Raw genomic sequence first — 14423 nt, forward strand, 5'->3', positions numbered from 1 at the left:
TCAGGTCTGCGCTGGGACAAAGCAGGACATGGGGTTTAATCTTTATCATGTGTGTGGTTTAAAACAAAGGGACCTGAGCAAGGCAGGGCATTTGCTGTCAGGAATAAAAACCAGATCACTGACGTTGGGTTGCAGCACTTGGAAATGGAGCCAATTTCCCTCCTAAGCAACAGCAGGGCTTGTGACACTCAGGAAAGTCATGGAGCCTGGAGCAGCATCCCTGGGATCTAACTGAGCTCTGCCCTCACTCCATCTCTGGCTATTTATAAATAAAGGCTGGTTTTGAGGCCACTCTTAAAGCAGTGTAGCTGTCTGCTGGTAGGAAGATGCCCTCACAGATACACAGGGAAGTGCAAAAATGAGACGCTGAGTGTTGTGAGTCCCAGCTGGTGTGGGAAGTATTGTTACAATCCTGCTTCCTCACTGCCTTTTTTTTCCTGTAGTAATTAATCATACAGAAAATCATATGGAAAATTGAAGATACTGTGTCAAATATATATTTCTTTTTTTTTTTTTTTTCAGGCATCTATTAACAAGCTAAAAGTGACAGAACCATGGCTCAGTTTCCAACAGCTTTTGGGGGTAAGTGGTTTCTAATGTGCTCTGCACTGTTCCTGTGTGCAAAAACTTGGCGTAAACGTGTTCCTTTCCAAGGGCTTTCTCTAGGGAAATGTTCGTGCATCATTCTGAACTGCTTTGTGGTGGCTTTGCAGACACCTCCCAGCCAACAGCACAGAGCCCTGTGTGCTGCAGCCATCCCTTCCAGCCCCACTCTGTGTCCCTGCAGGGCAGGCAGGGACACCACCAGGCTGCTCAGGCAGTGGCACCACCTCATTCTGCTCCACTGGCACTGGAGAAGTGCAGATGCTTTTTCCTTTCAGGGTTCCTGGACTTGTTTGTCGCTGAAAGGTCCAGCCTTTGGGTGGTATCATTTCCAGATTTTCCCTTCTTGTCCCATCACCCACATTTAGGTCAGAACAAAAGTAACACATTTTTTAGCTCTTCATTTACAGCAGGGGAAGTTGCAGCATCTGGAAATGCAGTGAAAAATCCAGGATGGGCCCTGGCAGTGCAGTAGGGACAGGAATTTTTGCTACTCACGTGAAATCACAGAATCCCAGCCTGGTTTGGGTTGGAATGCTCATCCCATTCCACCCCTGCCTTGGCAGGGACACCTCCCACTGTCCCAGGCTGCTCCAGCCCCAGTGTCCAACCTGGCCTTGGGCACTGCCAGGGATCCAGGGGCAGCCCCAGCTGCTCTGGGAATTCCATCCCAGCCCTGCCCACCCTGCCAGGGAACAATTCCTGCTGTATAACTCACCCAGATTTCCCCTCTTTGGGTCTGAACCCATCCCTGTCACTCAGTTCCTGATGAACAGTCCCTCTTCCTTGCAGGCCCCTTCAGATCCTGGGAATCCATTTGGGAGTTGAGTTCTGCAGCTGATCTGCAGAAGGGTTACAAAAGAGAAATATCAGTGCTGAGACAGAAGCTGCTCTGGTTGCACTTAGCATGTGTTGAGGGCTGTTCTCTGGGCAGGGTCAGGAGGGATACTGGGGGAAGAGGTGCCTTTGCAGGTAAAGGAGCTGGAATTTCACCTCTCTGTGCTCTGGGGGCAAATGACCTCCCACCCTTGGCTTGTTTGAGGAGGCCCAGAATGCTGTGAGATAATTACACTCAGAAATAAAAGAGGGTGTTTTTTAGGGAATGTTTCTTAATGTCATTTCTCCTTTTCTTTTGAACCAGGCAACCTGGATATCTGGGCTATTACTGTGGAGGAGAGAGCAAAACATGATCAACAGTTCCATAGTCTGAAACCAACTGCTGGATTTATCACTGGTAAACAAAGAATTTCCACTTCTAATTTTGTTTAGTTAAATCTTAACTAGTGAGCTTAAATGTGTACAGAGCTGCCTGGGAGACATATGGGGAAATAATTAGAAAATTTGAACAGATATTTCTTATTTTATGTCCCATTGTCCAAATATTCTGCCACATCAGCCCAAACTTTTCTGTTATTTTCTGATATTTTCTCTTCCCCATCCTACAGTGGAAGGGAGTGATGGGTTCTTTGTGCCTGGGGTCAGCCCACCACACTAATATTGTGATAAATAAAAGGTCTGATTAAATAAAGGTGTGTCTATTTAACTGAAATCGGGTTTAGAAATTGTTTGTACAGCACTGACATCAGCATGGTTGACCTCTTGGAAAGATCTAAATGCAGAACTGATTGAAGCAGTGTGAAGCAAAGCTCCAAATCAAGGAATTGCACTGATCCTAATAAACTTTCATCAAACTTTGGTCTTAAAAGCAATAGGAGGCCTCCTCTTCATTACTTTGTTTTGTTACCTTGGATTTTCTTAGTGCTTTGTACATGATCATCAGTCATGGAATGGGTTGGGCTTCTGTTGCAGATGGTTTTGCCTCCTGATTCCCCATTCCCTGTGCCAGGTGTTTGGAGCTGAAGCTGAAGCCATGTCCTATTTATTTTACAGGTGATCAAGCCAGGAACTTTTTTTTCCAATCTGGGTTACCTCAGCCAGTGCTAGCACAGATATGGTGAGTGTGGGGTGGGCACAGGCTGTGTGTGGGGCACACTGGGGCAGGGCTGAGTCCAGCTGGGGCTGAGCTCTCCTGGGGCTGCCAGGCCCAGGCTTGGGGCCAGCCCTGCTCAGGCTCTTTGTGGGGATCTGCATCCAGGGCTCCCTGGCAGTGCCAGGCTGGGTGGTGTGGCTGTGCCCCAGGGCAGGGAGCTCTGCGGGGGGATCTGGGCAGGCTGGGGTCAGCAGGGTGAGGGTCAACAGGAACAAGTGCTGGCTCCTGCCCTGGGGTCAGCACAGCCCCATGGAGCACTCCAGCCTTGGGCACAGGGGCTGGGAAGGGCCCTGGGGGTGCTGGTGGCAGTGGCTGGGCACGAGCCCGAGGTGCCCAGGTGGGCAGGAGGCCGATGGCCCTGGGCTGTCCCAGCAAATGGCATTTTGGAAGTTGGCAGTTTCAAACCCACATTTCAAATTTCTAAATGCTTTCAGCTCTGTTAAAACTGACTACAATACAATTATGCAATTGCTAAGCCCAGTAATTAATAATAAATCTGCTAATGGGAGAGCCTAGGCAACACCTGGAGTGTTAGCTACAAAAATGAAGATTGACAGAGTCTGGAGTTGGAGTCCAAGCTTGAAATTGGAAATTTTTGTCACTCCTTGGTGAGTTCTGCCAGATCAAATCTGCTGTCCCTTACACAGCACAGACATTCCAACACTGCCAGATTTTCCTGCAGGAATGAAAGTGTTTCTGCTCCAAATGCTTTGGCCCTGCCAGGCCTGCACCTGTGTGTGGAGGGACAGGAGCCAGGGAATGGCTCCTACTGCCAGAGGGCAGGGCTGGGTGGGAGATTGGGAATTGGGAATTGTTCCCTGGCAGGATGGGAAGGGCTGGGATGGAATTCCCAGAGCAGCTGTGGCTGCCCCTGGATTCCTGGCAGTGCCCAAGGCCAGGTTGGACACTGGGGCTGGAGCAGCCTGGGACAGTGGGAGGTGTTGGGATGGGATGGGATGAGCTTTGAGGTCCCTCCCAACCCAAACCATTCCAGGAATCCATGATTCTTCTTGGTTTGCATTAATAATATTACTACCAGTACAGATATTGGTGTGAGACAGAGAATTAAAACTGATTTTCATTCCAGATTGGGTAAGAGAGAGAGAGAACTTTGGGGAAACCTGTTCCCTTTTCCTGCCGTTACAGAAACTTTCTGGTGCAGTTAAGGACTGTTAAAGGCAGAATTTTTCTCTGTCAGGAGAAAGAGAATTATTTAATTGCTTTGGAAATCTGCATGCCCAGGCCTACATGGCTTTTGAATAAAGAGCTTATTTTCTTTTCTGATTATCCTCATCTTACAAATGTCAAAGCTGGACTGGTCGTCTTATTTGCTGAAGCCTCAGTGAGTGTTCAAATGTCCCTTTGGAACTTCTCTTGCCTCTGAATTAAACAAGGAAAGAAGTTTTTTCTTAAACAAGACATCCTTTCTCCAAAAATTTTATATAGGCCTTGGCTTTAAATAGGTGTTAACAAATCCAAACAGTTGTAAATAGTCTGACTAAGGATCTCTTCCTCTCTGAATTATTCAGTTTTCCAGGCACTTGAGAGGAAGGGAATCATTCCACTCCCTCTGGAGTTGTCATAGAGACAAGACCTGCACATTTTTGTTAATGAAGCTGAACTAAAACTTATTCAAGCTGCCTTTCTAAATCATAAAGCAGCTCATGGACATTCCTTTCTGTCTTTTTTGTTTTGTTTTGTTTTCAGTCATCTCTGAATTAAAACAAGTAAATATTTCAGTAAAAATCTTTATGCAGATCCTTGAGTACTTTGGAGGGGGAGTTCTGGAGTAATGAGCCCAAAATCTCTGAGAGATGGGAGCTGCAGGAAAGTGCTCTTCCATCAGTGTTTGCTCCTGGAATAGTCAGTGGAAGTGGCATTTGATTGTTACTGGGAGAGAAGGGGAGGTACAGGATTCCTCAAGGAAGGAAAGTAATTCCTTCCCTGAGTTAAATCAAATTGTAAAACTCTGGAATTAATTTTGTGATCTGAGAAATCCCAGACTGGTTTGGGTTGGGAAGGACTTTAAACCTCATCCCATCCCACCTCTGCCATGGCAGGGACACCTTCCACTGTCCCAGTCTGCTCCAAGCCCCAGTGTCCAACCTGGCCTTGGGTGCTGCCAGGGATCCAGGGGAGTCCCTGAGGAAGTGTCTGTCTGTCTGTCTGTCTGGGTGTGCTGTTCTGGAAGTGTTTTCCTATTCTTCATCATCCTCCTGATTTGACTGGAATAATGGGAGAAAAGCCTGGCCTGTGTTTGCTGAAGGATCCCTCACAGCTGGAGGGACACGAGGAATAAATCTGATCAATCCCTCCCCTCATTTCTGGGCCCCTAAAAGCTTCCCCAGGATTCAGTCCTTTGAAACAGCACTTTTTATTAGCAGTGAGAATTCCTGTGTCCCTTGTACTCCTCATGCAAGGAAAGAAGTCTCTGGGACCTCAGTGAGCACAGGAGTGAAGTATTATGGTCTGCCATGACAGCTTCGGTGCTGTTGTGCCCTTCACCAGCTGCAGACTCTCCAGGCTGGTGATCAATTAAGAAGCCTCTAATTGGGCTTTGAGCTGGGCCTGCAGTGGCTTGGGAGATAACTGTGCTTAAGCAGAATAATCTGCCTTTTTTTAGAGCCCTGAGGAATGGGGCCTCAGAGAGCATCTCCTGTGTGGCCTGGCCCCTGGAATGAAAGGAGAACTGAAATAATCAATGCCAGCCGTTCTCCATGCATTTGGAGTTACTTATTTTATCAGGACAGAGTGGCTGGGTGACCTCCTTGTTCCTGACATCTGCATCCCTCCCAGCCTTCCTAAATCTGTGTCCAAGGGTGGGCACAGTGGGGTAATTCTGGGAGCTGTGGCTTCCTGCCCAGGCATCCACAGACACCTGAGAGCTGCTCATGCTCGTGGCTGTGACACATCTGGGACTGTGCAACCTGGGGGGAATGTCCAGCTAAATCAGTCCAGCTTTGGGAACTGCACAGTGATCCCTGCTTTAACACAGCCCTGCTTTCATGGACAGGTGGTTTGTGTGCTGATTACAGCATGTTTGGTGGGAAAAGTGCCTGTATTCAGTTTCTGCACCTCATACATGCAAAAGTAATCAAGCTGGCTTTTTATTCTGCAGAAAGGATGAGAGAAAGGAGGAGGACAAGATCCATGGGGAAGGATTTGTCAGCACCTGAGCCCTGGGGTGGTGCTGAGCCCACTGCTGCTCTTGTCATTAGATACAAACACAGGCCTGGCCTACAGAAGATAATAAATATTTAGCCAATGTTTAATCCATTTACTCTGCACTGGTTCCGGCCAGGCCACAAATGAAGCAAATGCAAGGGCACCACATTGTCCCCAATTTCATTAGGAGCAGAAATTAGTGGAATTAGATGGTGTTTGCTGGTTCCCTGCATTTCAGGTGCTGCTTATTCCATAGCAGCACAGTAAAATCCAGCAGCCTGACACCAACTTCTGCAACTAGAAATGGAAATGTGTCCTATTTTTGCAGGAAGAGTTTGTCAGACAAAAGCTGCTTTTTCTTTGCACTCTGTAAAACTGGAGAAATTCTGGGGGGTACATACAACTCTCTGCACTGATATTTGTGCTGATAATTTCAGTAATTAAGCTGTTGGTGTAGAGTAAAGGAGTTCACAGAAGGTCAGATGTTGAATGAAAAGCTACAGCTGCTGATGTGAATTGGAGTTCAATGAGAGCAGTGACACTGGTGCACATCAGATTTTCTGATTGCTGGGCAGTGAATGTTTTCCCATATAGGATGCAAAGATTTGCTGTGTTCCAGCAGGAAATGGTGCCTGGAGAGCCAAAGTTCCTACAGGGTGATCTTTACTCTTCCTGTATTTTCCTGGTCAGGGATAGAACCCACTGAGGGTCTGTCTGTGCTTATTAATAGAAGGGGTTTTATCTTATAAATCAAAGTATTTGCAGGTGTAGAGGCTACTGGTAAGACTATTATGGGACAGGCTGGCAGAGCTGGGGGGGCTCACCTGGAGAGGAGAAGCTCCAGGGAGAGCTCAGAGCCCTGCCAGGGCCTGGAAGGGCTCCAGGAAAGCTGCAGAGGGACTGGGGACAAGGATGGAGGGACAGGAGCCAGGGAATGGCTCCCACTGCCAGAGGGCAGGGCTGGGTGGGAGATTGGGAATTGGGAATTGTTCCCTGGCAGGGTGGGCAGGGCTGGGATGGAATTCCCAGATTCCCCTGGATCCCTGGCAGTGCCCAGGGCCAGGTTGGACATTGGGGCTGGAGCAGCCTGGGACAGTGGGAGCTGTCCCTGCCATGGCAGGGGTGGGAATGAAATGAGCCTTGAGGTTCTGCCCAGCCTGGCATTCTGGGATTCAGCATCTTCCAGGCACAGGTGCAGCACATGCTTTTTAAGGATATCAGTATCTGTGTCTCAGTGTCCTCTCCAGACTTTCTTTAAATGCTTCTCCCAGATTTTAATTCTGTTATTTAGCCCCATGGCATCAGAACTGGTGGATTAAGGCAGCTACACCACTGGAAATCCTTTCTTAGGAGTTCTGGAGGGGTTTGGAGTGTCTGATGCTGCTGGGGATCTAAACCTGTGCTGCTCCCTGCTGGGATCTGCCACTCCATGGGGGTTTTCCAGTTGTAGGGGTTTTTTTTTGGAGTGGGAGGATTTCCATTTTGCCACTACTTATGCCTGGCTGTCTCCTTGTGTATCAGTTATAAATAGCTGATAGTTATCAGCTATAAATAATTTTGGGTTAACTTTCACTTAGTTGCACAAAAGCTGTCTTTGAGAGGAATTTGATGAGAAATGAAGCTCTGGTTCAACCACACCCATGACATAGAAGTAAATACATGGATTTAAAAATCTGTATTACCCCAGTGCTGAAAGCTGTACTTAACTCTTCAAACAGATGCAAAGAAGTAAGCATGATGTTGAAAAGTAAGATTAGAGCTATTTCTGTTAAAGTAAGTTTCTGCTATTTCTGTAAAAGTAAGTTTACAGCTATTTCTGATGTGCATTTGCTCAGGAGTTTTTGGTGTGCAGTGGCAGGAACTGACACTCTTCTTCCTGCTTCTCTCCCCCCAGGCTCCCACCCCTATTCCCTGCTGAGCTGGGTTTTCTTAGCTAGCAAGGCAAGGAACAAAAAGCAGACTGTTTAAGTCAGACTCCTTCCCCTGAAAGCCTATTCAAGGCCTAGGCTCAATGTTTCATCTTGAGTGCTATTGTTTAATTGAAAACACATTTGCACACTCGCAGATGGAGCAGTGCTGAGGGGAGTCACAGATTTAAAGAATGTTCTAAGTGGAGTTAAAGTACAGATTTGCAGACTCAGTGATTTGCTTCTCTTGTGGTGCTGCTTTAGGACCCTGTGCTTTCATTGGTGTGATTTTGCAGTTTTTGTACAGCTGCATTTGTTCTGGATGCTTCGTTGTAATTCCTCCAAGGGCTGAAAAGCAACTTCAAAAATATTTATTAATCACCCAAAGAAAGAAATCAAAGAACTCTTAAGTTTAAATAGTGTCTTAGTTTTAGCCTGGCATGGCTTTGGGTGGAAATTAGTGAGAATCCCAAATCCTGGGGCTGGAAAAGTCCTCCCAGCCCAGGGATTCCCAGCTGGGCCCATGCCCACCTTGTCCCCAGCCCAGAGCACTCAGTGCCACCTCCAGGGGACACCTGCAGGGATGGGCACTGCAAAGCTCCCTGGGCAGCCCCTGCCAGGGCCTGAGCACCCTTTCCATGGGGAAATTGCTGCTGCTGTCCCAGCTGAGCCTGCCCTGGCCCAGCCTGAGGCCGTTCCCTCTCCTCCTGTCCCTGTTCCTGGAGCAGAGCCCGACCCCCCGGCTGTCCCCTCCTGGCAGGAGCTGTGAGAGCCACAAGGTCCCCCTGAGCCTCCTTTGCTCCAGCTCAGCCCCTTCCCAGCTCCTCAGGAACTCTCCAGCCCCTTCCCAGCTCCTCAGAAGCTCTCCAGCCCCTTCCCAGCTCCTCAGGAACTCTCCAGCCCCTTCCCAGCTCCCTCAGGAGCTCTCCAGCCCCTTCCCAGCTCCCTCAGCCCCTCCTGGGGCTCCAGCCCCTTTGTCAGCCTTGAATATCCACACTCATGTGAGCCTGCTCCTGGTGCAAGGCCTGAAGTTCCTAACTGCAGGGTGTAACTGTGCGAACACTGTGTTTTGCAGGGCTCTAGCTGACATGAACAATGATGGGAGGATGGATCCCTTGGAGTTTTCCATAGCTATGAAACTCATCAAACTGAAGCTCCAGGGTTACCAGCTCCCAGCCGCGCTGCCGCCCGTCATGAAGCAGCCGCCCCTCGCCCTGCCTGGTGCCCCAGGATTTGGTAAGATCCCTGTTCTCCTCCATTTCCCTCCTTGTTACCTGGGACTGCAGCAATTCCATTGGCCTTTTGCAGTTTCTCCAGGAAAATTTTAGGGAATGGTGCTTCTGAAAGCACATGCACTGAAACCCAGATGTTGCACATGCACTGAGACTGGGCTTTTACCTGAGCTGAGCTCCTGTTTGCTTCAGGTTTGCACTGCTCCAAACAAAACAAGGCTCAGGTAGCAGGGCTAGTGCATTCCAAAGGGCTAGAATTGTAGTTTAACCTGTTGGCATTAGTGGATCTCCAACTTTGGCAAGCTCTGCTCTGTTGTTCTTGATTTTTTACAATCCCTGCACCTTCTGCTTTGATGAGCAGTGCTGCTCTGGTAGGAGCTGCTGGGATGAAGTATTGCCAAAGTCACCATCATTTCTAGGAAAAGAGTAGGGAAGATGGGATGGGCAGAGGAAAATAACCAAATAAAGCCAAACCTCTGACACCTTGGTCCTGTCATGGGAGGTTCTTTCCCTTTCTGCTTTAGTCTTGGCTGTGGCTCAGGATTATTGGTGCCTGGGAATCATGGAATGGTTTGGAATGAAAGGGACCTCAAAGCCCATCCCATCCCACCCCTGCCATGGCAGGGACACCTCCCACTGTCCCAGGCTGCTCCAGCCCCAGTGTCCAGCCTGGCCTTGGGCACTGCCAGGGATCCAGGGGCAGCCCCAGCTGCTCTGGGCACCCTGTGCCAGGGCCTGCCCACCCTGCCAGGGAACAATTCCTAATTCGCAGTATTCCATCTAAATGTCCTGAGGAAAGGGAACAGTGCCTTTGATAAACTGCTTGCAGCAGTGTGGTTTGATGCACTGTAACCCCCACAAGTTTTACAGTCAGAAGTAAAATTCTTTGGAAGAAGACAGTGAAACTGGGCAGAGCCAATACAGGGTAAAGTGAGAAAAGGCAAAGTGAAATGAACCCCCACAAAACCCAGCCAAATGGGTAATTCCCCTGTTCTCATTCCCTGTAGATTGATATGAGCTGTGTGCACACCCCTCGTTCTTCCCTTGGCACCACTGGCCCTCCTTAACCCCCCTGGTTCCCTGCAGCTGTGCTTACCCTCAGCCTCTCATTCCTCTGCTCTCCCATCAGCTTTGCCCTGTCTCATCCCAGCCAAAGGCTGCAGCACCAGCCCTGCAGCTTCTGGGGCAGCCTGGGGGCTCCTCACTCAGGTCAAGGCACACGATTCCTTTCACAGCAGAGGCTGCTGGACAGCTGGGGCAGTGCTGTCCCTGCCGTGGGGCTGGCCCTGTGCCCTGTGTCCCTGCCCCGGGCTGGGAGGGTATCCCAGGGGTGGGAGCTGCCCCTGGAGGTGTCGGGTGTGCCAAAACCAACCTGTGCTTTTCTCGCCCGTAGGTCTCGGGGGCATTGCCAACATGCCATCCCTCACCACTGTGGCCCCGGTGCCCATGGCATCCATCCCAGTCGTGGGGATGTCCCCCCCACTGGTGTCCTCTGTCCCTGCCGCCGTCCCTCCCCTGGCTAACGGAGCTCCTGCTGTCATCCAGCCCCTGCCTGCTTTCGCTCACCCCGGTACGCTGCTCTCACTTCTGTCTCCTGCTCCTAACAGCTCCCCCGCGTTTCCTCGGGACACATGGGATTAGCCACTCCAGTGATGCCTTTGGGGAAGGACTGTGCTTTGCTTTAGCCCACTTGGCACACTTGGAGAAGAGCTAAAAGAAGGAATGTGGACATGGCCTCCCGCAGGAGTCCCTCGTGGTGAGAAAATAAAACAGCACTTGGAGAGATGAACTTGCCAGGAAGCTGTTGCCTGGAAATCGGGCCTCTCCTGTCTCCTTGTAGCTACTGAAGTACTGCTCTTTGTTAGGGTGACTTTAATACTGAACTACATATGGTTTCTAACATGTACCTAAATATAATTTGGTGTCAACAGGGTTTCCACAAAGCTGTGGAAGTAAAAAGATGTGAGGGAAGTGCCCTTGTGTTTCCCCGTCATGCTGGACTCTCTGATCTGTATATTGTTAAAAAGTTCCCATCAGACAGTGCTTGTAACTTGATGTAGGAGCTGAATGAATGTCATGGGAATTGTCTAGTTCACTGTGAATAGCAATAAATCCCTGTTTTCTCTCTTCCCAGCCACTTTGCCAAAGAGTTCTTCCTTCAGCCGCTCCGGGCCGGGAGCTCAGCTCAATGCAAAGCTGCAAAAGGCACAATCCTTCGACGTGGCCAGGTGGGGCTGGGCCAGGGGGTTGGGTCCCCAGGGCTGGAAAAACTCCTTCCCTTTCCAAAGTGGTCATCTGAAATAATAGTTCTGGCAGAAATCAGTTCTGCAGAGGTACCACCTCAGTTTTCTGTGGGGTGCTGTGACTTTACTCCACCTTCCTAATGCTCCAGGAGCAGGAATCATGGAAATAAAGTTATTAACTACTGACACTGCTGACATTATCTTCACTTGATTTTTAGAACAGAATTTGCTGTTCTATAGATTTTGTTTCTATAAACAAAATCTGCATCGTGCACAGACACTCCTGGTACTGGGAAAACAAAACAAGTAATGCATTACTTAAAATTAGCAACTGCAGGGTAATTGCTAAAAGCAAAATATTTAATAGGTCTCATATTTTAAATGCACTCTACATCACTGTTTCTTCTATATTCTTCAAGTTCTGTGTGAAAAATCACTTTAAGGGCTTTTAGATTATTCCGAGGCCTAGAAAAACATGTGGTTGGGCAAAAAATATTTCACTGTGGTTTAAAAAAATGGATCTAACAAATAAAACTTCCTGAGAGGAGTTAAGAGAGTGATTTCCCAAAGTACTTATAAATCATCTGGCTCACGGATCTATGGCACAGGTTTTTTGCAAGAGGAAAATAGCTTGGGACACAATTAAATGATCTGGTTTTATTTTCATTTCCTTCTGCAGGCTTGTCTATTGCCCTGCTATTAGATAACTGATACTACTCAGTACTGGGAAATAATTAAAAGTCTTTCAAAACAATTCATCTCTCTGAAAGCTAAACTGGCCAGAAACAGAATAGGGATGCTGTGGTATAATTTATGTGTAACACAGAAATTAAAATGTTTGGAACCCCCAAATCCAGCAAAACTGAGGAGGAATTCTTATGGGTAAAAATTAAATATTTGGCCTTTTTTCTTATTTTCATTATTGAAGGGACAGCTTGTTTTTGCTTTGCTCCCATGAAGGGGTATTATTAAAGCTCAAGAGTTTGGAAATCAAAAATAGAAATAGAGATACTGGCTTGTGTCTTGTCATGTGTCTTGTCCTTTTTATAAGGTCAAAAAAAGGATAAAGTTTGAATGTGCCTAAAGGCAGAAAAACTCTGCTCCTTGTTTTTCAGAATTAGGATTTCTCAGCCATCAAGCCTGGGAAATGAGAGCTGCAAATCAACTTGGCCTGTTATGGGAATGGATTAGAACTGGGAATATTACATTCCTCACTTGTTCCATTATGAGAAACTTTACGTTCAGATGTGGCTTTTTCACACCTTTTTTTCTACATTTCCAGTATATTTTACATTTGTTTTCCTTCATCAGCTCTATTTGGCTAAGAGAAGCAGTTAAAGGCGGAATAAAATGTTATTCTGCATTTCCTGCTATGTGTTTAGGTATAATCCTGTAGCTCTCTGAACTATTTAGGTTCCTGCAAAACTCTTGAAAAACAAACCATCTTCCAAGAGACTGAATTGGGATAAATGTTGGCAAACAAGTGGTCAAACCTGTGGTGGTTTCAGGAATAGCAAGGAATATTAGATCATGGAATCATGGAATGGTTTGGGTTGGGAGGGACCTTAAACCTCATCAGTGCCACCCCTGCCATGGCAGGGACACCTCCCACTGTGCCAGGCTGCTCCAGCCCCAGTGTCCAACCTGGCCTTGGGCACTGCCAGGGATCCAGGGCAGCCCCAGCTGTCTGGGACACCTCAGGACCTCCCCACCCTCACAGCAAAACTGGAGGAAAGAACATTTTCAGGCATAAAACTTGATCTCAGTGCAGCACTTCAGCCTCTTTGTGAGGGGGCTGAGGCCCTGGCAAAGGGTGCCCAGAGCAGCTGTGGCTGCCCTGGATCCCTGGCAGTGCCCAAGGCCAGGCTGGACACTGGGGCTGGAGCAGCCTGGGACAGTGGGAGGTGTCCCCATGGCAGGGGTGGCTCTGGGTGGGATTTGAGGTCCCTCCAGCCCAAACCCTGCTGTGATTAATGACTCTGTGGTTGTTCTCATGGCCTTTATGAGATGCAATCTCCAGCTCTCCCTCTTCTCCCTGCTGTCCTTGCAGCTCTCCTGCCGTGGCAGAGTGGGCCGTGCCTCAGTCCTCACGGCTCAAGTACCGGCAGCTCTTCAACAGCCACGACAAAACCATGAGTGGACACCTGACAGGTACTGGCACAGCTTCTGTTGTCCCCTTGTTTGGAGCTGGAAGAGCCAAGTTAATGCCACTGAGGGTGTTGTTCATGTAGTAAGAGGCTCGTCAGCATTTTTCTGTTTGAATCTCCCAGGTGCTTAATGCTCTTGTTTAGAAGCAAATATTCATTGCCACTGGGATCATTTTATCCCCATCTTTCCTTTATTTTCTGCAAAGTTGACCCTGGGAAAAGGGCACAGTGTATTCTGTGAAAACTTGTGCAGCCATTTCCAGTGCTTGGTTCACCCACTGCTGAGAGCAGTGTCCAGTTCCAGGGAGAGACTAGAACTGGTCACCTGGTTTGATTTTGCCAGTTCTGGTGCGCATGTCTTTGTGGTTTAGAGCTTTCTTGGATTTCAATCTGAGGGATTTGGTTGCCCAGAGCAGCTGGGGCTGCCCTGGATCCCTGGCAGTGCCCAAGGCCAGGTTGGACACTGGGGCTGGAGCAGCCTGGCACAGTGGGAGGTGTCCCTGCCATGGCAGGGGTGGCACTGGGTGGGATTTGAGGTCCCTCCAACTCAAACCAGTCTGGGATTCTGTGGTTATTGTGCAGAAGTGAAGTATTATTTCTTGGTTATTTGGGGAGCCAAATTCCTTCTGGTTTGCATCTCTTGCTTATTTTGTTAATATTTGTTTCCTTTTTAGGTCCCCAAGCAAGAACGATTCTCATGCAGTCAAGTTTACCCCAGGCTCAGCTGGCTACAATATGGTAAAATAAATGTTTCCATTTCCATCAAAACACAAACTGTTCTGAAACCTCTGCACTGGAGCCCATGGGGTTTTCTCCATTTTCAGTCTCACTGATAAATCACGTTGCTCTTTGTTATGTGTAACTTTATAAACAAAACCTGCACTTCTATGCCTTTACTAATATTATTCCGCAAGAGCACCAGGAGCATCTTTTGTGTGATGTTCTGAAAGTTGTGGTTCAGTGCTGGGTTTTTAGGCAGAGCAGATGTTCAGCACCCTGTGCCTTCCACATCCCCTGACTGAGCACCAGGTACACATTTACCTTTGCAGAGGTGGTAGAACAGGAAGCTTAACCCAAGCCACACTTTCTGTGGGGTTTCTCTGCCTTTTCCATGGCTATGGGAGGGCTGGTTTCCC

At 48.3% G+C, this 14423-nt stretch overlaps 1 protein-coding gene across 7 annotated transcripts in view; it reads left to right on the top strand.

Annotated features, from left to right (window-relative positions):
* Positions 1 to 14423, top strand: part of ITSN1 (intersectin 1) — a 106401-nt gene that overhangs the window by 26770 nt on the left and 65208 nt on the right. For 6 of the 7 annotated variants that reach the window (XM_085587476.1, XM_085587463.1, XM_021538736.4 and 3 more), the window contains exons 2-9: positions 523 to 582; positions 1745 to 1837; positions 2494 to 2557; positions 8741 to 8901; positions 10291 to 10467; positions 11032 to 11125; positions 13191 to 13291; positions 13962 to 14025. In XM_085587476.1, coding sequence (XP_085443602.1) covers positions 555 to 582; positions 1745 to 1837; positions 2494 to 2557; positions 8741 to 8901; positions 10291 to 10467; positions 11032 to 11125; positions 13191 to 13291; positions 13962 to 14025 — 782 coding nt within the window. In that variant the 5' untranslated portion in view covers positions 523 to 554. The remainder of the gene's footprint in view (positions 1 to 522; positions 583 to 1744; positions 1838 to 2493; positions 2558 to 8740; positions 8902 to 10290; positions 10468 to 11031; positions 11126 to 13190; positions 13292 to 13961; positions 14026 to 14423) is intronic. The other variant, XM_085587493.1, reaches the window with a different exon arrangement.

Source organism: Lonchura striata, chromosome 1 (assembly GCF_050655825.1).
Source record: "Lonchura striata isolate lonStrDom1 chromosome 1, ASM5065582v1, whole genome shotgun sequence".
Taxonomy (NCBI): domain Eukaryota; kingdom Metazoa; phylum Chordata; class Aves; order Passeriformes; family Estrildidae; genus Lonchura; species Lonchura striata.